General features: G+C 40.9%; 1 protein-coding gene across 2 annotated transcripts in view; it reads left to right on the top strand.

Moving 5' to 3' along the window:
• The first annotated feature begins 2052 nt into the window (after positions 1–2052).
• Positions 2053–24255, top strand: part of FAM114A1 (family with sequence similarity 114 member A1) — a 56942-nt gene continuing 34739 nt past the window's right edge. For both annotated transcript variants that reach the window (XM_021701608.1, XM_044912751.1), the window contains exons 1-2: positions 2053–2403; positions 13199–13286. In XM_021701608.1, coding sequence (XP_021557283.1) covers positions 2056–2403; positions 13199–13286 — 436 coding nt within the window. In that variant the 5' untranslated portion in view covers positions 2053–2055. The remainder of the gene's footprint in view (positions 2404–13198; positions 13287–24255) is intronic.

Raw genomic sequence — 24255 nt, 5'->3', positions numbered from 1 at the left:
CAAAGAAATCCATACCCATTAGCAGTCCCTCCTCATTCCCCTTCCCTTCAGTTCCTGGAAACCACTAATTCACATTCCATCTCAATGGAATGCGGTAGATATTTGAAACTCACAACATTGAGAGTGGTGTGTGAAACCCTGAGAAAGGAATGTGATTCACCAAGGGAGACAATGTAGCACGAGCAAGGACAATAGCCAAACAACCTTAGGGACAGATGTGTGAGGGACCAGAGTTACATGTGCATGTGATTCTAAGCCTGTACTCCGTGTAACCAGTATGTTAAGTGGCTTCTTCCATACCGTGGCTTTAGCAGCAACTTGGGGTTTGACCAATTGGTAAACACTGAGGTCAGCAAAAATACCCACTGATTTGACTGAGACTTGGCTTCTGGTGTAGTGAGAACACTGTGTTTTCATGTTAGCTTAAGAAAATTATCATCTCGAACTAGCCTTGTAGATCTGTGCTATCCAGTAAGGTAGCCACTAGCGATGTATGCCTATGTAAAATGTAAACATAAATCATTTAAAATTAAATAAAATTTAAAATGTAGTTGCTGGGGGCCTGGGTGGCTCAGTTGGTTAAGCATCTGACCCTTGATTTCAGCTCAGGTCTTTGTCTCAAGGTCATGAGTTCAAGCCCCACATTGGGCTCCATGCTGGGTGTGTAATCTACTTAAAAAAAGGGTGGGGGGGGGTGGACCTGGGTGGCTCAGTCAGTTAAGCATCTGACTCTTGATTTTGGCTCAGGTCATGATCTCAGGGTCAGGGTATCAAGTCCCACATTGGGCTCCACTCTCAGCAGGGAGTCTGTTTGAGATTCTCTCCCTCTCTCTCTGCCTTTACCCCACCCCTCTCAAATAAATAAATCTTTAAAAAAAAAATGTAGTTGCTCAGTTGCACTAGCCACACTTATGCTCAATAGGTACATGTGGCTGTTAACTACAACATCGGAGAATGTGGACATAGAACATTTTCATCATTGCAAAAACTTCTCTTGAATGGTGCTGTCCTATATGATACAATAACTTGCAAGCTTCGTAGAGAGTTTTCATCTTTGTAGGTAATTTCGTAATGGTGACATGCCTCATTTGACTTAATACTGCACTTCTTTCCCTTCCAACTCCTCCTGTGTTTCGCTGCGTAAATTGTTGCCCGGCAGAGCCCAGGCCTTCACCAGCTGGTGTCCAATAAAGCACACTTATGTGTACGTATGTCTCTTTCTCAATGTGACTCCCTGATGTTGTTGCAAAGCTAAATGTCAAGTAGTTTTCGATAAGCTCTCAGGTATTTTCTATGCTTATTCTCATTATTGCTACAATTATAATTAATAAAGTGATATTAAATAATTTCACAGATAGAGATAATACTCTTAGTTCCCATATACATATCCCCATATACCACGTAAGAGATCCATGAAAGTTTAGAGATAGGGTTGTATTAGATTTCTATGCTGCTATAACAAATTACAACAAACTTAGTGGCTTATAACAACACAAATTTATTCTCTTACAGTTCTGGGGGTCAGACGTCCAAAACTAGTTTCACTGAGCTAAAGTCAAGGTATTGGTAGGTCTGGTTCCTTCTGGCATCTCTGAGGGGAGAATGGTTTCCTTGACTTTTGCAGCTTCTAGTGGCCACCCGTAATCCCTGGCTTGTGGCCCCTCTTTCATCTTCATCACCCCAAGCTCTGCTCCTGTTCTCTCATCACCTTCTCCTCTCTGTAGTCAAATCTCCTTCTGCCTTTCCCTAAGGACACTTATGATTTCATTTAGGACCCACCCAGATAACCCAGGATAATCTCCCCATCCCAAGATCCTTAATTCAACCATATCTGCAATCCGTTTTGCTGTATAAGGGTAACACTCACAGATTCCAAGGATTAGGATATGGATATATTTGGGGGCCATATTTCAGCCTACCCCAAGGTTACATAAAGTTTCTTATTGGTAGAAGAAAGTCTTCCCCTACCAGATTTGATTTGGGGGGTTTTGGATTAAGGTTTAACAATTCAGATTAAAGCAGAAAGTGTTTGTAATCATGTTGACAGATATTAAAATGTCTGACGATGCTGGTGACACCTCAGCCATTAGAGACAAAGCAGAAATTGCCAAGATGCCCGAGAGTGAGTTTTCACCCAAAGACACAGAAGCGCGCTGTGATTCAGCTATGATTTCAACTGAGCCAACAGCAGCTGACGCCAGAGGAGATGGGCATGAAAATGCCACCGTCCAGGGTGCAGAGACTACTGACACCGGGCATCTTGAGCAGCCCCAACACACCAGTGCCACGGAGCCCCCCCTCAATGGAGAAGTGACTGAGGATGCACTTGCTGAATGCATTGACTCCGTCAGCCTCGAGGCAGAACTTGGATCTGAAATACCCCTGAAAGAACAGACTAATCCGGTAGGTGTGGTTCATTCGACTCAGTGCAACCTAAGTTCTTACTGATACCTGTCATGGGCACAGATCGGGGTATTTTCGATGCTTACGGGGATCAGGGGGATTCGGAATATACTGTGACATCACCTCTGTCTTCAAAAGGGGGTTGTGTGGTGAGAAAAGGCATATATGAGAATAATTGGTCATTATAATATTTGCATTTTGATAATTGTGGCAATAATAGTAACAGCCACCAAGACTGGCTACATCCTGTATGCCAGGCACCCCGCTAGCCCCTTTATAGGTTATGTAATTTGCTTCATCCAATGGTTCGTTGAGGTTCTAAGCTGGATATTATTAACCTTAATCTGTAGACGAGGCAATCCGGCTCAGAGATAGTAAGCAGCCTAGTGAGATATTAAGCTACTTGGTAATAAAGGGAAGATATTGAAATATTGAACATCATGAGTCCAAGTTATTAATGAGCCTGATTCTACCCTAAACAAGTCAGTGTTTTTTTTTAATATCACTTAACTTTTAACACATAGTTACAAATCCACTGTGGGGATGGATCTTAAACCTTCAGATCACTGTTTTATCATCACACACCACCTTCCAAAGGACCAGAGGCAGAGCATGCTCATGGCCTGTTCCCTTTGGTGCCTGCACCTAACTTTCTGGGGGATAAGATAGACCAGTGTCTCCCAATTGGTTCCTTGTACAACATCAGTATGATCGTGGAGCTGGGTTTTCTTGGCAACTTCACCTTCAACCACATGGGGGCTGGTGGGGATGGAGAAGCATTCAGCATGAAAGAAGGAAGCAGGCCAATCCTGCCTTCCAGAGGAATGGTCCAAGATGGGGAATCAGGGTTTTCCCTCAGTCAGGCCCCAGCCCTGCTCCTCTGACATGTCCCACCACCGGTTACCTCCATGAAGAGACTCTACTGCATGCGATCAATGAAGGGAGGAGACTACACAGGGAACCAGGGGGCCTGGCTTCCCCCCTCGGAACTAACATTACCACTCTCAATTTGGGCGAGACACCTAATTTCTCCGTGCCTCAGTTTTTCCCTCTATAAAATGAAGACTTTTGCACATGAATAGGACTAGGTATTCTTCTGACTAATGTCTTGTGATTCTTTTATTCAAAGTCAGGTTCCTTGTGCCTCAGTTTCCTCAAGGGGTTTGACTTGTAGAACCATTCCGAGAGGAGACGGACTTCCTCAGTGTTTCCCATGAACGGAGATGTTTAAACAAAAGCAAAGAGTGGTTTGGCAGGGATGTCGGGGAGAGGATCTGAGGACCAGCTGAGAGTTTGAATGAGATCTGGTAAACACACAGACACAATTTCGTCTGTGAGTTCCAAGGGTTCACAGACTCTTCAAAGCCATCCACGGACCCCCTAAGGGATTAAGCACTCCTAGACCGGAGGTTCTCAACTCTAGCTGAACATTTCCACCACTGGGAAAGCTTTAGAAAATGCTGATGCTGTAGTAGTCGGTTCTCCAGAGAAACAGAGCCAATAGGATATCTATTTAAAAATCCTATAGCTAAAAATAAATAAATAAAAATCCTATAGCTATATCTACCCATATACCTGACTTTGGAAACTTTTTCCTGCACGCTTTCTATTGTGGGAAGCACTGGTTCTCAATTCTTATCGTAAGTGCTGCTATTAATAAATATCTTTGTACAGTAAGAAAACCACATCTTGGCCGCAACATTGTGACCTGAGATGACCTAAAGAAACGTCACAGGCTCTACTAATTCAAAATATATATGCTCCTGATGGATAGATTATACATTCCAATTCCAGACTTCTAATAATGAAAACGAGATAGCTAATTTTAAAGATAGCACAATAAAAAGTCAGTGTGTGCCTACATATCTGCCTTCTTCATTTTTTGAGCAAACTGAATGAGTCCTGCTTTTGAAACCTCTTTATAAACCTTGATGCTACAGGGTTAAAGCCCAATTAAGCGGACAGATACTGCCCTCCTCTTCCTGCATGGCCCCGATAGTTTTCAAGGACTTGGAAAAGAGTATTTCTTCATCATGAAGCATCCCAAAAGTATCTGGATGGAAGTGCAAATATTGGCCACAGGGTTGGGACTGTGGCTCTGGGTGTATGTGTGTGGCATTGCACCAGGAGCTCAGATGAAACCAAGATGTGGGAGGAATGCCCATCAGTATGTTTGTTCTAAGAAGGCAGAAAGCCGATATGGCTGGTGGAAGGGCCTTGCGGGAAGAGGATACCTCTTCCACCCAGGTCATATTTAAACACTTCTAAGTAGGTACAAATTTAGTCTCTTTTTAGGGATTACCCAGAGAAGGGGGTTCTACTATCTCCCTTGGTAACTTATCCTTTTAAGTCTATACAAGAAGTCAGTGTTGCGCCTTGTCTTCAAGCATTGTTCATTTGCTCTATTTTTTATTGTCTTGTTGGGTACTTATGAAAAATCCTTTTGCAACGATGAAAACAACTATTTTTCTCTTGATCCAGAAGAGAATTAATTCTAAAGAAAACCTTGAATCGAAAGTTCATTTATAAGTTGACTGTATGGATCTTGAACACAGGTCCCCTGAGGAATGGCAGGTCCAATAGGAAAACAGACAAGCTCAAAAGCCTACTTGATCCCAGGTATATCTGAGCCTAAAAGAATCTCATTATCCCTTTAAACAAGCTTCTGTGGGAAAATGTCTGCATGTGATCAATGAAGGGAGGAGACTACACAGGGAACCAGGGGGCCTGGCTTCCCCCCTCGGACCTAAAATGAAGACTTGTGTACATGAATAGCACTAGGTATTCTTCTGACTAATGTCTTGTGATTCTTTTATTCAAAGTCATGTTCCTTGTGCCTCAGTTTCCTCAAGGGGTTTGACTTGTAGAACCATTCCAAGAAGAGACGGACTTCCTCAGAGAGGAGGGTGTTTCCCATGAACGGAGATGTTTAAACAAAAGCAAACAGTGGTTTTGCAGGGATGTAAAACAAAACAAAACAAAACAAAAAAACAAAAACAGCAACAACAAAAACAAAAAGCTGGCAGAATAGCCTTTGAGAAAGCTTAAACCAGTATCTTCTAGGACACAGTAGATTTTGTGATAATGTGCTTAGATGTGTGCATATTTTTTTCTTTAAGTGACTTGTATCTGCATAGTCTCTTTGGGTCTGGGTCCCCTCAAAACCCACCTTATTAGCTTCGCTTTTGCCTGAGTCAGCCCAGTGGCTGTAACCTGGCAGGTAGGGCTGTGACTAGGAGGGCCCCAGAGAAGAGGAGGAGGCCAGTGATTCTGCCAACTGCCTGGCTGGCACCTCTGCTTTGAAGGATCACACCACTCACAGTTTATGCACTCAAAGAAGCGATCTCTGTCCTTGGTGTTCCTTCTTTTTCTCGTCCATTATGATGTACAGACTAGAAGCCACTGAGTTGAGACTTCCTGCAGGATCTACTCTACAACATCCATGAGAGATGGCCCCCAAACTCATTTGAACATTGGAGGTTAGACTCTCGAAGGCCTCTACCAGCCCCATGACACCACGTGTTGTGCCCAGGAATCTGAGTGGCACAACTATCTTCAGGATGCCTACGGTCTAGTTGGAGAAGGGAGTGTTGTATAAAAGTAATGATAGCATATCCTATAGTACTAGATAGGACAGACACAGGGGAAGCCTTAGATGGGGCACTTAAATTAATCTTCAGGAATCAGGGACAACTTCAGCCTCAATTTAGAGATGTTTGTCTGGAGTGCTAGTCAGGAGTGACACTTATTTCCAGAGATTTTTTTCTGGGAACTTATAAACTGGCCTATCAGCCCCTACAAGATCTGATGTAAATCAAATTTCCCTAAGTTCTTAACACCAAGAAATGTTACCCAGAGTGGAAAAAAAGTCATCTCTACTGTTTAACACCAGTACATAAGGTCAATTATGAAAGTAAAGAATTCCAATGTTATCACTAAAGGTACTCACAGAGGAAAACATAGACTACCACCGGTTAGTTCTCTCCTTAGAAAAGGAAAAACAGAATGTATAAGGCCATAAAATTGCTGTCAGGGGAGACGAAGGAGAGCAAACATAGACCAAGACACACAGATGGCAGATTTTTGCCTCTTCAATGAATAAGTTAAGTTTGCTTCTGTTCTTTTTGAGTATTTCCCCCTTTAAGCCTACTCTCCATGATGGCACTCAATGTTTGGCTTTGGTGGATGCTGGGGCAGTTTGGCCATATAAGGCAATACTTCCTAAATCTGGTGGTATAGTGGAATAACCTAGGGAGATTGTTAAAAATTCAGATTCCTAGGCTCTACACTGAGATTCTTATTCAAAAGACCACAGTGGGAGCTAAGACTCTGTGTTTTTAATAAGTTCCCCTTAGGTGAGACTCTTGCAGTCAGTCTATGGACCAGTGTTTGGAAACTACTAAGACTAGGACACAGAAAGAGCTAGTTGGGGCATCGGGTGAGATTGAGAAGATGGTGAGTTCAGTATTGAACATGCCATGGGATATCCAAGGGAAGATATTTTGTGGGTAGTTGGTTATAATAGCCTGGAGCCCAGAAGAGAGATTTGGAAACCATTAATACTTGAATGTTATTTAAGAAATGGGAGTGGGTGAGATTGCCCCCAGTGTTATATGTAAATAAAGAAGCACAGAGGCCAAGGCCTTGGCCCTGGAAGGTTCCTGTCCCTAAGCCAATTTGGCTCTTAGGTTCTTTTTGATAGGTTGTGGTAGCCAGAAGTTGAGATGGTGAGGGTTACCTCTTTTCTTCATGATCTTATCACATTCTATAAGGGAAATCAAATCACAAATTACATTGTACCACACTGACATTTTAGATTTTTTTATTTTTTATTTATTTATTTGAGAGAGAGAGAGAATGAGAGACAGAGAGCATGAGAGGGAGGAGGGTCAGAGGGAGAAGCAGACTCCCTGCCGAGCAGGGAGCCCGATGCGGGACTCGATCCCGGGACTCCGGGATCATGACCTGAGCTGAAGGCAGTCGCTTAACCAACTGAGCCACCCAGGCGCCCGACACTGACATTTTAAAATTGAACATTAATTAACCAGAAAATTAAAAACAGTTCACGACAACTGTTTCTAATGTAGGCTGGAGAATATCCCATTGTTCTGTCCTTTTAGGTGCTTTCATCGCCACCCTGAATGAGTTTCGCTCAAGACAAATATCTAGAATTCTAGAGGCAGGGTTTTCTTCCTTTAGAGCTGGCATCAAAAAACTAGAATTGCCCAGAGTTCAGAGCTGGATAGAACCCCATTTAGCACAGGGCAAAAACCTTTCATATGCCCTATTCATAAAAAGATAGAAAGAGGCTCTAAAATAAATTTAGCCATCTGTAACACTTAAATACCTTTAATTTCACCATGTAGGCAGAATGCTAGTTTATAGTTCACCGTGTCTACCAGTTAAACCCACTTCTGCAATTCAGTATGCTAATTAGCAAAGCATCAGGTGTTAAAAAAGTGACGGATAACAGAAATGCTCATGATATATGCCTCTGGAGGATGGCTTTCCTGATTAGGATGCCAACTGACTACCCTGAACTATGCATATTTTATTGGAATGCTGGAAGCACTTGGATTGCAGCTTCGTTAAGCACTCCCCATAATATCATAATACACATTTAAAACTTTCTAAAGTAAACTGAAATCATCAAAATAAAAGATGGTCCAAGAAAGTAAGAATCCAAAGATACGGCATGGAAGCCATGAGAAAAGAGTAGTTTAAGAATGGACATGTGGTTAAGCTGCAGATGCTAGTGAAAGGTCACGAAATAAAATGACTAAAGGAAGCCACTGTGACATTGATGAGAATGGTTTCATGCAGTCCTGGCGGCCATGGGAGAGTCCTGTGGCAGGTGGAGGAATGAAGGGGGGGCAGGTACGGACAGTAGGCGCGTCTGGAAGGAGGTGAAGAAACAGGATGTAGAGCAGACACCAGATAGGTTTGAAAGAAACGTTTTGTCATTGTGATTTTCGTTTGTTGGTTTTAAGGTGGAGGAATCGTATACATGATTGAATGTGGGAAGTAGCAGGTGGAGAAATGTTGAAAAGCCAGGAGAGGAGGGAAGACCAACCCACCCAGACCCAGTGGAGTTCACGTGGAGGTGATAATTATAACTAAGAGGAAAACATCACTTCCATAATGCTAGAAGGGAAGGAAGTAATTGTGAGTGGAGGTGCACTTAAGTTAGATTTGTGTTTAAATGGGTTTTTGGTGTAGGCCAGTGTGTGTTTGTGCATAAAAAGGACTACTCATGAGGCGCATGGGTGGCTCAGTTGGTTGAGTGTCTGACTCTTGATTTCGGCTCAGGTTGTGATCTCAGGGCCCTGGAATCGAGCCCTACGTCAGGCTCTGCACTCAGTGGGGAGTCTGCTGGAGATTCTCTTCCTCTCTCCCTTTCCCTCTGCCCCTCCCCATCTCTGTCTCTCTCTCAAATAAATAAATCTTCTTAAAAAATTTAAAAAATAAAAAGGACTACTCGGACTTTTAATTTGGTTTAAACAATTAGTGTTCAATGTATTAAGATTATAAATTCAAAAATGCGATTCTTCCTAGGCTTTATATTCATCTCACAAATCTTACTCTACTTGGAAGTCTAGCAAAATTGAACAGGCACTTTCAAGGCACTTTTGATGAATGCTTGGTCCTTTTTACCAACTTAAGTATGTTCAAATACTTTAAAACTGTGTCTATATGAATGTAATGTATTCTGTTTTCTTTTTTAAGCACCTCATTTATCTACTCAAACAAAACCTGGCTGAGTGCATAGGAAGTATTATAAACCTAATTAAATGAAATTATAGAGTGGACCTAAAGATTTGTTAGATGTTATAATACCATGCATAAACTTAGGAAGATTTCAACTTAAAATCAGAAGTCTAATCATTTGGGGCACCTCTGTCGGTTAATCAGTCAGTTAAGCCTCTGCCTTTGGTTCAGATCGTGATGCTGGGGTCCTGGGATCCTGGGCTTGAGCCCCACATCAGGCTCCCTGCTCTGTGGGGGAGCCTGGCTTCTCCCTCTCCCTCTGTCTGCCACTCCCTCTGCTTGTGCTCTCTCTCACTCTGTCAAATAAAAAAATAAAATCTTTTTTAAAAAAGTCTAATCATTCAGTTATTCACTTTAAATTGTTTTTTTTTAAGTTTCACTTTAATTTCTTAAACAATAGTGCAGAGAAGACCAAATATGCATAAAAATATTAATAGCCTGATGTTGATGCTTTAAACCTTTCTATATTTAATTTTAAATATTTCCAGAGTGGAATGATACATACTCACCAAGGAAGAAAATTACTTGGAAATAACCTAGACCATTTTCAAGCAAATATTTTGACAGAACTGCAGGCATCCAGAGTGATTTCCATCTCCCTGAATGTCACACTGAGCCCCTTTTTAGAGCAGCTATGTCATGAGTAACAAAACTTAAAATGGGTTTGGTCTCACAGATATGCGCTGTGGACAGTACCTGATTTTTGATCTCCTCAAGGACATAGGACAACCAGGTTGATCTTGGATCTTTTATGACAGGTACTTTCGTTTCCATCTAAGTGTTAAAGACCTTCAAATTTAATGGAATTCTAACATCTGTACATTTTTTCTATCTAATGACACATGTAAATTTGATAGCCTAAAATAAATTAGTGTATTTTCCATTTAAGATAAAGACCTTTAAATGGGACACCAGATATGTACATATCTTTTCTATTTAAAGAGCTTTGAACTTGATGGAATCCTGCATTCTTCATATTCTTAGGACCACACAACAGTTGCAGATGTTTAAATGATCTTAAGTTGAGTTTTGGATATCCCTCTTGATCAAGCCAAGTCTGATTTGCTTTTGTGAAATGAGGTCATTCTTCTGAGAGCTTATGAGGAGGGACAGGAAGTTAAGAGTTCCCATCTGGTGGCCTCTGTTTTCTCGGCAAATTCTTATGTGAAGCTGTCTGTTAAAGGAGATGGGGGTCACATGGGATGAGGATGAGAAAAAAAGTTTTAAAATAACCATATTTGATAATGAAAGATCTGAGTAGATCCATGCTGCCTACTTTATAGACTCATAAGTGTGTAACATTAAAGCCATTTAAAGCAGAGACAATACTCAAGATGAGAATTCATGTTGAATAGTTAGTTTATATGGCTTTTATATTAAATGTGCACATTTAGTCATTTGAGTATTTGCCATTGATAACGAATATTCTTTGTAGCTGAGCACAAGGTCACAGCTCAATGTCAAAGGAGCTTTATTAATAAAGCAATTGAAGCAGTAATTTATACTGCAAAAAGTTCTAGACTCATTTAACATTTATTTTCATTTGCTAGTCAATTACCAGCTGTCAGAGTATATTAACTATTATGAATTTGAGTCAAAAGCTGTCACCCCTAAGTGTATTAACTCTCCCTAATCACATAGGTAGTGATTTGTCCTGTGAAAGAATGATATTAATCACCCAACTTACATCTGTCTTCATGATGGTATAAAATTGCCACTGGCTTCCATTGCAGAAGTGAAGTAAATCAATGTAGACACCAAAAATGAAAGCAAACAGTCATGAATCATGAGTATTTCCATTCATGTTAACAAGCTCCTCATTGTTTCCAGACAGAAATAAATGTCAGCCAACTTTCAGAGCTTTTTGCTTCTTAGTGTTAAAAATATAGTTGTTTATTATTATTATTATTATCACTAGTTAACATTGGTAGAGTATTTATTATGTGCCAGGCACTATGCTCAAAGCTTTATATGAATTATTTCTTTTAATATTCACAATAACCCTGTGAGATTATTGGTTCTTATATTTACGGTTCTTATGCTACCATATCTCATTTTGTAAGGGTAAACAATGTCTTGAAAGACTTGAATAACTTGTCCAAATGGCAGAGCCTGGAGTCCAACCCAAGCAATTTAATTCCATAACCTTTTCTCTTGACCAGTATTCTACACTGATGGATGGTGTTACATATTTACTAGGTGAATCAGTTAAGAATGCATTTGGGTACAAAGAACTAAAATCCAACATAGAGTAGTTGACCAAAGAGCAACTTATTTTTTTTCTCACTTAACAGAAAGAATGAAGACAGTCAACTACTCACATTGGTTTAGTAGCTCAACAGTACCAGGACCAGTGACTCTGTGATTCCCTGGCCTTTCCATCATGGCCGCAAAAATGGCTGCTTCAGTCTCAAGCATCAGATTCACATTTAGGGCAGAAAAAAAGGATGGTGGGAAGAGTTGGCGCCAGCCATAAGTGTGTTGTTTATCATGAAAGCAAAAGCCTTCCCATTTGTATCTCATTGGCCCAAACTATTTGACATGACCACCCTCATCTGCAAAGGTAGAAGGCAGCAGGGAGAAGGGAAGGGTGCTGACTGATGGACCAGCCTTGGGTCAAAAGTTACAGAAGCCACAAATTCTGTAGGAATATTTCACTGAACTTTCTTTCTTTCTTTCTTTTTTTTTTTTTGAGGAAAGAGCTGTGATTCTTCAGCACCTAATGTATTACTCCTAATGTATTCTTGCCTCATTTTCTAGAATGTATTCCTAGATAATAAGGGAAAGCTGTAGTTCCACTAACTGAGTCAGGGCTGCTTGGTTGCAAGAAACTATTACATTACTTAAGAAAATAGGTGAATTTCAGTTATTTATTCAACAAATAAATGTATTAAGCACTTACTATATGCCATGTACTCTTCTAGGCTCTGGGGATACATCAGTGAACAAAACATTTAAAAAAGAGACAGACTCATTGACTATGCTGGAATCTCATGGACCCCAAGAATGTAATAGGGCCTTGAGGAGGGACAGGAACCAGGGGCTGAGAAGCTGTCAGGAATTCAACAACTTCTCTGAGTATATCTCCTTCATTCTGCTCACTCTGATTTCTCTTAATCCTTAGTTGGCATGACGGATAGAATATGGTCACCCCACATTGCCTGAGTTTTCATCTTCTATTCAAGCAACCAACTCAAGCTGAACCAGGGTCTCTCAATCTCAATCCAAATACTTAGGCAGAAGAATTTGAGCCCACAGAGCCCAGGGGCAGTGAAAGACACATTGAAAGGATCTACCTCGGGGCACCTGGGTGGCTCAGCCGCTTGAGCATCCGACTTGATTTCGGCTCAGGTTGTGATCTCAGGGTTGTGAGATCGAGCCCCGTGGCAGGCTCCACACTCAACGTGGCGTCTGTTTAGGACTCTCTGTCCCTCTGCTCCTCCCCGCCCTCTCTCTCTCTCTCTCTCAAAGCAAGTAAGTCTTTAAAAAACTAAAAAAGAAAGATGTCTGCCTCAAAAGACTACCTGTTGCTGCTACCCATCCCCAGGCTTATTGGTGCTTTTCTAGACACTCCACCTGTCGTCCATCAGAGCTCCCTCGTATCACCCCAGAGATTTGAAAGTTACCTCTGCCTGGAAGAGAACATTTGTTTAGCTATGTTAAAGTTGCCAGAGTTTTGAACTTTTTCAAATCACTTTGTGCCCTAATGTATTAAATGTTTCCTCCCTACAGCCCTTGTCCCTGTCTTCCAGGCAAGGGGACATTTGGGTCTTTGTTAACATCAAACTCCCTTCCTCTCACTTCAAGCCGAGCCCGCAGAAGCCAACAGCACTACTAATCAGTTTTGTTCCAAAGTACACATTGAAATGTGGGTTGGTGTATTCTTTTATGGCCCTTATGAACTTTAAGCCAGGGAGATATGATTCCTGGTGATTTTTTTAAAACCTTTTTGTTTCAAACCAATGGGTGTTTTTTCATTCCTGCATATACTGAATTGCTAACCTTCTGCTAATCTGTTTTTCTACAGGTTGTGGATTTGCCTTCCAGTGGAGGGGGATGGGCAGGCTGGGGCTCCTGGGGCAAATCTCTGCTCTCATCAGCATCTGCTACAGTAGGTAAGAATTATATGTTGCATTTGAATGGATAAAGTTCAGAAGGCTAATAATAGCATTTGACATTTTGATCATACGACGTACTGACAGAGGCTGCCATTAGCCGGCGAGATAATAAGAGCAAATCATTTTTAGTGCCTGCTGTTCTAAGGGCTTCGTGTATATTGATACATTTATTCCTCAAAATAACCCTAGAAACAGGTATTTTTGCTTTCTGCATTTTGGAGATAAAGAAGGTGAATCACAGAGAGGCTAAGACCTTGTCCAAAGTCAGAAGTAGTTGGGTTGAGATTTGAACCAAGTAGTATAGGTTTAACCACTATATTACATTGATCTTAAAATATAAGATTTGAGGTCTTACATTCTTAAAGTGTTGTACTTGTGCTCCCACCTGAATGTTTTAAAATATACAACTAACCTACTCCCTGAAAGGATTTGAGGTATGTCATTAAAATATGCAGGGACAGAGGATATAGAATATATATCCCAAGGCTGGTAGAGTTACTGTAATTGAGCATTGACCTTGACTCTGAGTGTCTTGGCTGCCAGTAGATGATCAATTTTTCATGGAATGATAAACCAAAACTTAGTTTATCTAGATAAATTTCTTTTCCTGGTGTTACATTTTTGAAGACATTTCTTGTATTGGCTCTGTATATACAAAGAGAAAATACAGTGGGCAATGTCTTCATCGGAACAGGTGAAGACATTATTATTATTATTATTCTTCATGTGACCATTTCTCATGGGCATTCTTTGTGAAAACTGAAGGTGTAACATCAACATGTCTAAGCTGATTTAGCAAAGGCATTTCATCTTGAAGGTGGAGAGCGAGGAGAAGGATAGGGGAAGCCGCAGGTAACATAGCTTTCAGATCATCTAAGTCAGGTGTACTCGAGGTGTAGTCCATGGCTGTTACTCCTAAAAGCAGGAGGGATAGGAAGGCTGAAGAGCCTTTGTCCCACTCCAATGGGCCATGGTCACAGTCTAAGGGCCAGATATCTAATTGGATAGACTACCTGCAAGAATGGGTAGACTACATTCCTCTATTTCATGTCTGGAATGTCAGGGAGCTCTGGCAAGAAGGAGATGGTGGTCAAATAATGTCGGTCTTTGGGGAGACCCTGGAGAGCAGATTTTTTCTGTTGCTAATTGAAGGGGCCAGGGTGCTGTGGATACTACCTATGCAGATGGAAAAATCAGCCAAGTTACGGGAGAGGGGCCTGTTTTGTGTTCTGAACAGGACAGAGTCTCTTCAATAGTGAAGATAGGTGCCTGGAGGCATCCTGCTTCCTAAGGAAAACATTTGAGCTCTTAGTGGGTCTCACATGGATCTTGCCACCCACAGCACGTAGGAGTGACATGCTTTCTGACCCCAAAACTGTGGAGTCCAAAAGTTTTTGACATTTGATATCTCATAGAACAGTAAATAATATGGTTACCAAATTATACAGCTCTCTTTGTGGTTTATGTCATAAAACATCAAGTATTTTGGGTGCTTCCAGGAGTAATAATGGTGTCCAGAAATGTCCTGGCCTATAATGAATTTGGTGCTTCGAAAAGTTCTATTATAGACAAAGGATTTACTTTCTCATTAAAAAATTACATATAAGTTCCTTCCCCAGTAAACACTGAAATCACCTGCCCCATGGGTCGCAGGTCAGAAGATTTGGGTACACTTACAGGTGCCCCTACCTGGACCTGGTCTGCCACAAGCTCGTGTGTTTGCTATTTCTCATCAGTCAGCGGCTACACCTAACCATTTGACTTCAAGCTTCGTTGGATCCTTACAAAGTTTTCCGTCCACCAACCGACAGCTTGCCTGTTAAATTTACCATCCATTATCTTCTCAGGTGTCCTGTTGTAATCCGACCTTTGCACAAAGAGAGCCCGGTGCGGCCGTGGTCAGTGGACTGAGTTCCACAGCCTCTGGGTTTTGTTACCTGGTTCACGTGTAACCAGTAGATGATGCTAGATTTACTGCTTAAAAAGCAGGATGTGATTCCTGTGGTGGGTCCCACCTCATCGTGGGGGGCACTCATCTTTTAATTTGATCTGAAGTCAGTGTATTGATCTTATAGGCTGTCTTTGCATTTGCTGTTACTCTTGAAGTTTCCCTGTGTCTAAGGCATCATGAAGATGAGAAATGCTGGATCTTGTTAATGTTGCGACCACTTAAAATGTCTGGTGGTTCTTCCCTAGCTTTGTGCAGTAATTGATCCGGAATAGCCTAGAGAGGTAACTGTCGTGGACCAGCAGGATCACTGTGCCAGTCACTGGTGCCATATTCCCTTCCATGGTTGATGCAGATAGACTGTTTCTAAGATTGTATGACATTTGCACATCGCCCCATAAAATATCAGAATGAAGTTCAGTACAACCTCTGGTATTCGTTGCTATTGCTGTATAACAAATTACCACAAAGTTAGAGGCTTACAATGATAGACATTGACTGCCTCCGTTTCCGTGGGTCAGGAGTTCAGGTAGGGGATAGCTGGGTTCCCTGCCGAGTGACTTACCAGGCTGAGATCAGGGTGTCAGCCAGCTGTGTTCTTGTGTGATATCCAGGGTCTTCCGGAACCATCTTCCGAGGTTATTCAAGTTGTTGGCAAAATCCAATTCCTTGAGGTTGTAGGATTGGCACCCCCATTGTCTTGCTGGTTATTGGCCAGGGGTCACTCACAGCTCCTACAGGCTGCCTGTTTCAAAGGATAATCTCACCCATGCTTCAGATCTCTCCCTGCAGGAAGGGCCTCATCCCTTTTAAAGGTTCACCTGAGAAATCAGGCCCCCCCAGGATGATCTCCTTTGACAGACTCAAATTCAACAGACTAAGGACCTTAATTATAACTGAAAAATCCCTTCACCTTTGCCATATAATGTCCCCTAATCATGGGAGTGAAATCCCATCATTTTCACAATCCTGCCCATGCTCCAAGGGGAGGGGATTACCCTGGGTGTATACACTAGGGGGCACTCTCTCAAAACTACCTACCACACTTCCCTCTTCTGTTTGAAGTCCTCCTCAGTTATCCCACTAAGTCCAGAAACTTACTTTTTTTATGCCTCTAGCTACATGCTGGGATTTTTAGAAGTATTTAAATCTTGACATTTTTCTCTTATTTGCATCCACAATGTCCAAAGGGCACATGAGAGAGCTCAAAGTAATTTTGAAATGTTGATGCCTATTCTAAGAATCCTATTAGACAAATTGGAGCTATCTTTAGAAAAGAAAAGTAGAGTGGAAACTTTTTCCTCACCATTGGTTATCACCCAATGGATGCAAAAGCAATAACCCCGATTACCCTCCGTAAGTTGCTCCTGAGGCATTATTTTGGAGATTCCTGGTCAAGACATGTGTGTCTTACAATAGTAGCTAAAATAATAGCAATACATACTTTAAAACTGGGTAAGGATCTCTCTGCGGACATGAGAAAGAACTAAAGCTTGTAGCGTAAGGGGTGGGGGCTGAAGTTACAGGTTCCAAGGCTGAAAACGTTGGTGGTGGTTGGGGGTTGACTCCCCAAAAGATAATAGGGATTGCAAGCATCCCACAAATGGAGAGGTGCCACAGCCAAGCTCACAGCCTGAAACAGAGGGTTGGAATAGGGTTTACAAAGTTATGGGTGCCATCCTGGGTTGTCGTCCATATCGACCTGCTACCCAGGGATGGAGAGAAGCAAGCCAGGCACGGCTTCTGTTACGTACAGCCCGAACATCCGCCCAAGACTTTGCAGCACTAATAGGTTATTATCACAGGGCAAAGAAACATATTGGAAAACAGAGCACTCACAGCAGTAGATGAGCTCTTGAAGGTTTATAAATTGCCTGTGGAAAACAAAGAAAGAAAATAACCACATATTCCATCGCAATCGATTCCGGCTCAGAAACCTCATGTTACCCCCAGGGTAATTCTGGTTGCAGACAGGAGTGCAAAACACCTAGTCGGTAACAAAACACAGAGCTGTCAACTGAGCACCAGAAAGAGAAACCAATACTTCTTTTTTTTTTTTATTATTATTATGTTAGTCACCATACATTACATCATTAGTTTTTGATGTAGTGTTCCATGATTCATTGTTTGTGTATAACACCCAGTGCTCCATGCAGAACGTGCCCTCTTTAATACCCATCACCAGGCTAACCTATCCCCCCACCCGAAACCTTCTTACACTTGTTGAAAAACTACAGTCATAGTAGTTCGAGCTGTGCGGAGTAAGCAGGAGAGCACGTGGAGAATTGAAACATTTGGAAGGTGGTTCTCTCTTGGAAAGGGCACTGGACCAGGAGTCATGAAGACCTGAGCCCTGTCCTTACCGCTACTAATGTGTGATCACAGAGGATGGTGACTAACTAGCAACACCATGCACCTAACCTCTTTCAGACTCGGATTCCTTATTTGGAAAAGTGTGGGTGGGGGAAGTTGAGAAATTCTAAGATTCCTTCCAATTTCCGTAACATGATGATTCCATAGTCTGTGGTTATATATAGAAGGAAAAAGATACTTATAAACCCCTGTGCTAAACGGGAAAATACAAAAAACTGATTGACTTTTTGCTGCTCTGTATTTTTATATTTTGTCTTTTTGCCTCACTACTTTGACCCCAAGGTTAAGGGAAAATGAGAAAAAGTAACCTCCCCACTGCTTATATGAAATCAAAGTTCTCAGCCAACAACTATTTTTGGAGACCCTGTAACTCTTGCATTAGCTTCATCCACAGCTACGCTGTCACATTCTAAGAAAACTTGATCACCTACCGCCCCTGCCTTTGGGCAAGTTCAGAAAATGAAATTAAAATGGTTATTATTTAAGATCCAGGCAGAAACCAGAATGGGAAAGGAAAGTATAAAAAAATTATTGCTTTGATGATCATGTCAAAGTGATGCTATAAGAACCAGATGTGGTTTCCCACCAGCATCTTAGAGACTGACTTATTCCTAGACTATATTGCTAAGCTAAATGATAGATAAACTGACAATCAAAATGAAAGTCGACAATGCTGAAACATATACAAATATACCAACGTAAAGATCCTATAGTAGAATAGAGCAATTTATTTCTAGATATTACAAAAGCCCTAAATGTTTACTTTTTTAAAAATTCTAGTTTTGACAGTTTTATAAGTGTAAACACCCTATACAGGACTACCTGTATAGGGAAAAGGTGTATCTGATGTGTATATTTACCTTTTCAAAATTACCATTGTTCCCCTGTCCCACCCTTTTCCAAGTCACACAGTTTTTTCCCTTCTGCACATTTTAACGAAACCCTTCTACCAGCACTGTCAGAAATAATGACAGCATTTATTCCAGAGACTGGCAAATTTGTCAAAATCATACTACAATGAGAACTATTATATGGGTAAATCACTATTGATATCACATGGATTCATTTTTGAAGGTGACATCGCTGATAATGTGAAAATTCTCAAGGATCAGGGCGCCTGGGTGGCTCAGTTGTTAAGCGTCTGCCTTCGGCTCAGGTCATGATCCCAGGGCCCTGGGATCGAGCCCCGTATCGGGCTCCCTGCTTGGCAGGAAGCCTGCTTCTCCCTCTCCCACTCTCCCTGCTTGTGTTCCCTCTCTCACTGTGTCTCTCTCTGTCAAATAAATAAATAAAATATGTAAAAAAAAAAAAAAGAGAGAAAATTCTCAAGGGTCATCAATACAAAAGATTATAGGATTATAGGTTATAGGTTGGTGCATGGAGTTTGTTCACCATCAGTTACAATCTATGAATAAGACCCAGGAGTTCATGAGTCTGTTTGACAGCCAGGCATATGCTATCAGTTCAGAGACACTTCTTGTCAGTTTTGAACCTAAAAAGAAGTGAGTAACTGATTACAGAGTGGACATGAACCATCATTATGGAGAGGGAAGACTTTTCCAGAAGGAAGATTGAATGGCTCCTCTTTTTGCTTTAGTTGAGTGAAGCAACATCATCTGTGTGTTTTTCTAAACAACTACTCCTCACAACTTTTTATACTATCTTCAATTCCTTGATAGAAGTCTGAGATGCAGCAAATATTTCTGAACTATGTATTCCTCAAACCTCCCCCTCCCAGAGTGGAAAGTGATGCAACTTTCAGAAGAGCAGTTAGCACTATCAAATTTGAAAAATGCACATACCTTCTAGCCCAGCACTTCTGTTGATCCTTTGCAAAAAGTCATTAATATATATGAAGATGTTCAATGTAGAATTCATCCAGCAAATACTTATTGTGCCAGGCACTATTCTAGGCACTTGAGATAAGACACAAAGACCCTCTCACCCTAGTAGGGCTTATGTACGAGTGAATGGAAGGAGACAGATGATAAACAATACATAGAGTGAATAGGAAAATGATAAAGAGGGCTAGAAAGTGGTAAGTCCCCCCAAATCGTAAAGTGCAGGTAGGAGTACAGGTAAGGTTTTAAAATGGTGAGGGCTAGTCCTCAGGGAGGTGATATTTGAGCAAAGACCTGAAGGAGGGTGAGGGACTTCACCCGGCATCTGTGAAAACCTTGAAACACCCCAAGTATCCATCCACAGAGAAGGTTAAGATGTGATCTAGCCATTTGGAAGAATAATCTATGCAACCGTTAAAAAGAATGAAGCGGATCAGTGTTCTAGATCGGTTGCCCAGGAGAGACCCAAGCAGAGATTAGGGTGTGGGAGTCTCTCTGTGAAGTGCTCTCAGGAGGAAGCCTTGCAGGAGAGTCAAAGATTGGGAAGCAGAACTGGGCCTTGGGAGAAGCTGAACTATAATGCAGTTGTGTCTGAGGCTCCGCCTGCCCCCTAGGGAGCTGGGAGGGGGGGGCGTGGTGGTCAGGATGACTCTTTTGAGTCATTAATGCGAAGAGCAGCATACATAGATAGCCCCCACCACCACCTGTACGTGCTGAGACCTCCACTGTATGTTTTGAAGTGGAAGAGGCCAGGTCCAGAACACTTACACGTATATGCTTTTTAAATTTTTTTATGAAAAGAATCACAAACAAATAAGAGCTATTATCTTTAGAAGGAAATGAGGGGTTGGGGGGGATGGGGAGGAAGGCAGAGTCAGAATCTTTTAAGAGTGCCAAGCACTTTTCCTTTTGAAGGCCCTCTTAATCACAGCAAATATAATGAAACATAGCCGTGTGCCTCATTAAATATGTAATTTACGTATAACTGTGTAAGAGTTGAATTCATTTGTACTACAGTGGGCCAGTTGACCTAATATCACATTTTGAGTACATTTAAGTAAATATTGATTCATTTCTTTTTTTAACACTATTTTTTATTTCTTTTTATTTTATTTTATTTTATTATGTTATGTTAATCACCATACATTACATCATTAGTTTTTGATATAGGGTTCCAGGATTCATTGTTTGCATATAATTTTCCTTTTTGTCTTTTAGAAGTAATATGTTTTTTCAGGTCTTAAGTATTTCCATAGGGAACACCTGGGTCTCAGTAGGTTGAGTGTTTGACTCTTGATCTCAGCTCAGGTCATGATCTCAGGGTCATGGGTTGGAGCCCCACGTCAGTCTCCATGCTCAGCCTGCAGTCTGTTTGGGATTCTCTCTCCCTCTCCCTTTGCCCCTTCCCCACTCACACATACTCTCTCTCTCTCTCTCTCTCTCTCTCTGTCTCTCTCTCTTTAAATAAATGGATAAAATCTTTAAAAAAATAAAAATAAAAATCAACCAGCTATATCAGGAAAGTGAGATTATAAGATTTTTTTAGTTTCTTTTTTATATATCCATTTTTTAAAGAAAATGAAATGAAAGAAACATTATATTAAAAATTAAAGTATTTGCAATGACATGGTTGGAATTAGAGGGTATTATGCTAAGCAAAATCAGTCAATCAGAGAAAGACAATTATATGATCTCACTCATATGTGAATTTAAGAAACAAAACAGAGGATCATAGGGAAGACGAAATCAGAGAGGGAAACAAACCATAAGAGACTCTTGATCATAGAAAACAAACTGAGGTTTTCTGGAGGGGAGTGGGGTGGGGAGATGGGGTAACTGGATGATGGACATTGAGGAGGGCATGTAATGTAATGAGCACTGGGTATTATATAAGACTGATGAATCACTGACCTCTACCTTTTGAAACCAGTAATATATTATATGTTAATTGAATTTAAATTAAAAAAATAAAATTAAAATAAAATATTTAAAAAATTAAAGTGGAGAGGGAGCCCTCTGGATGAGCTAGCTGATGCCCTACTTATAGGTGCTTTACTGTAGGGGACCAGTAGAAAGTACTCCTAGCGCTAGCCAGTCATCCAGGGTGATACAGAGAACTGCTGTTGCTTCCCTAAGTTACCACTTGGCCAGAGAGACCCTCCCACCACCAACAAATTATTTTTTAATTTGTTTTGATCTTGGGTTTTGATCTTGGTGGACTCACAAAATAATGGCTTGGTGATATCGCAGTGCTTTTGGAGAAAAAAAAATGAAACTGGATGTATAAGATAACACCACACCGTGTCTTAGGATCTGTGCCTGCACAGCATGGGGGTGATCCTAAAAACATCACATTATGCCGACCCAAGACCTGGCTAAAAGGGGCAGGATTAGAGGAAGTTTCCATTCCGGAGGTGACCTTCACCTTGCTCTCTAGTCAAGGTAAGGTAAGTCAAGTAATTTTAGCCTAAGCCAGTGTTTTAAAAATAAGAAAGCTCCTGATCAAGGATCTGATTTCTTTTTTTTTTTCTATTTATTTATTTTTTTATTCTTATGTTAATCCCCATACATTACATCATTAGTTTTAGATGAAGTGTTCCATGATTCATTGTTTGTGCATAACACCCAGTGCTCCATGCAGAATGTGGCTTCCTCAATACCCACCACCAGGCTAACCCATCCTCCCACCCAAGGATCTGATTTCTAAGCAATTATAGAAATGGGACTAAAATGACATTTTATCAACTGTAAATGGCATATAAAACTTTCTAAATATAACATAGCGACTAAGTGTGTAAATTCTAGAGTTAGGACTGGCTTCAAATCCTGCCTCTGCCCCTTATTGGCTTTGCGACCTTCGGTAGATGATTACATGTCACCAGATCTCCATTTTCTCCGCTGTGAAATGGGAATAATAATATCCCTTACCTCATAATGAGAAGACTAAATGAGATAATTTACTAGACTAAAAATATTTAGTCCAATGCCTGGGACATAGTAACTGTTCAATAAATGTTGACCAGGACCAAGGGTTTCACGTATTTCTCCTGACCTTGTAGGACCCTGGGAGATAGATGTTATAATCCTCCTTTCAGGGAAGACACAACAGTAGAGACTCAGAGAGGTTAAGTAACTCGCGAAGATCACACAGCTAACAAATGACGGAACCCAAATTCCTCCACAAGCCTCCTGACTCCTAAGTTAAGGATGTTTCCCACTAAAGTTTAGGTGAGAAATTAAACACCAGCCAGTCATTTAACATTTGCTTTAAAATGATATAGTTTCACAGCATTTGTACAACGTTCTTATCTTCTTTGCAATATTCACCTATTTCTGTGCAATAAGTCAAGGCATAAAGGATAGCCTACTTTTAGAGCCGTGGAATTTGGAGGAGTTTCATTACTTTGAGGATACTTAGGGTTCGTGATGATGTATAAAGAATCCATGAATTATACACTAGAGTATTATTCGTATTTGTTAGGTTTTTTTTTTCCCCCCGTTACTGGTAAAACCTAATCAATATCTCTGAGAATGAGTCACTCACAGTCAAAAGGCAACAACTCCATATTATTACTTACTTATTCTGGGCACTAGATGTCACACTAAGTAAAGTTTTAGAAGTTATTCTTCAAAGTAGGGTGTGGCATCGTCTAAACCTTATCTGTGAAGAACCATAGCTTTCTATTTCTGGTAGAATGCAGTAAAGATGTACTTTAACAAAAGAATTCAGGAAACAGAATTGTTCATCAGAAAATAAGTTGGAGCAAACTTAAATGTGTGCAATTTTTTGTATAGCAGTTATACCTCAGTAAAGCTGTGTGTGTGTGTGTGTGTGTGAGAGAGAGAGAGAGAGAGAGAGAGAGAAAGAGAGAGAGAGAAAGAGAGAGGCTGGAGTAGCAGCATAGTATCATATGTACTAAACAGGCACATCCCATTTATATGAACACAAACATGGTATTTCCTTCCAGAAACAGTAACTTTTCTAGAGACAGTTAATGCAGACATACCCCTAATCATTTGTGTTCTGAGATGGCGAGAAGCTGTTTTTCCCTAGGAAAAGAATCAGACGTGGTCCTCACATGAAAGGGGCAAAGAAGGTGAAGGAGATAATGACAATGAGCTTCACTGAACCCTGCGTGAAGGATGTGGAATCATCTTTCTTGTACGGCTTTCACAAAGAAAGTGTAGCAGATGCCTCCCAGCCTTCTTCAACTCATTTATTACTTTACTTTAAGCCCTCAGAAATCTCAATGAGAATCATGATTGTGATTTGGATGTACATTATTTCCTTTTGGAAAATATATGTTTTTAAAATATGGCAAGGAATATGGACTCGGTGTGTAAATAAGTTCAATGATATCCTTTAACTTCAATGTGCTACTGAAATTCCAGTAAGTTTCCCTTGAAATGCTTGGAATTTACCGGAAGCTAGAGAGAATAAATTTCAGCCTTAGTTTTAGCAGTTACAGGGCATGTTTTTTTCCCAAGTAACTCGATAATAAGTTTGAAGTATATCTGATGAGCTGCACATGAATATAGACATATTTCTGTATGAAATTAATGTGGTGAGCATTGTAAATAATATTTCTTAAGTTTCCCTGTTTTCTCGATAGTGTATAATGACAGGTGATTTCCAGTGGATTTAATTAGTCCTCTGTTTGGTAAATATCAGTGCCCTGATTATGTTAGGATCACTCTGGGTGGCTCAGTCGTTAAGTGTCTGCCTTCGGCTCAGGTCATGATCCCAGGGTCCTGGGATCGAGCCCTGTATCGGGCTCTCTGCTCTGCGGGAAGCCTGTTTCTC

This window comes from Neomonachus schauinslandi, chromosome 2, assembly GCF_002201575.2.
Source record: "Neomonachus schauinslandi chromosome 2, ASM220157v2, whole genome shotgun sequence".
Lineage (NCBI taxonomy): Eukaryota > Metazoa > Chordata > Mammalia > Carnivora > Phocidae > Neomonachus > Neomonachus schauinslandi.
This window is presented reverse-complemented; position numbering and strand designations above follow the sequence as displayed.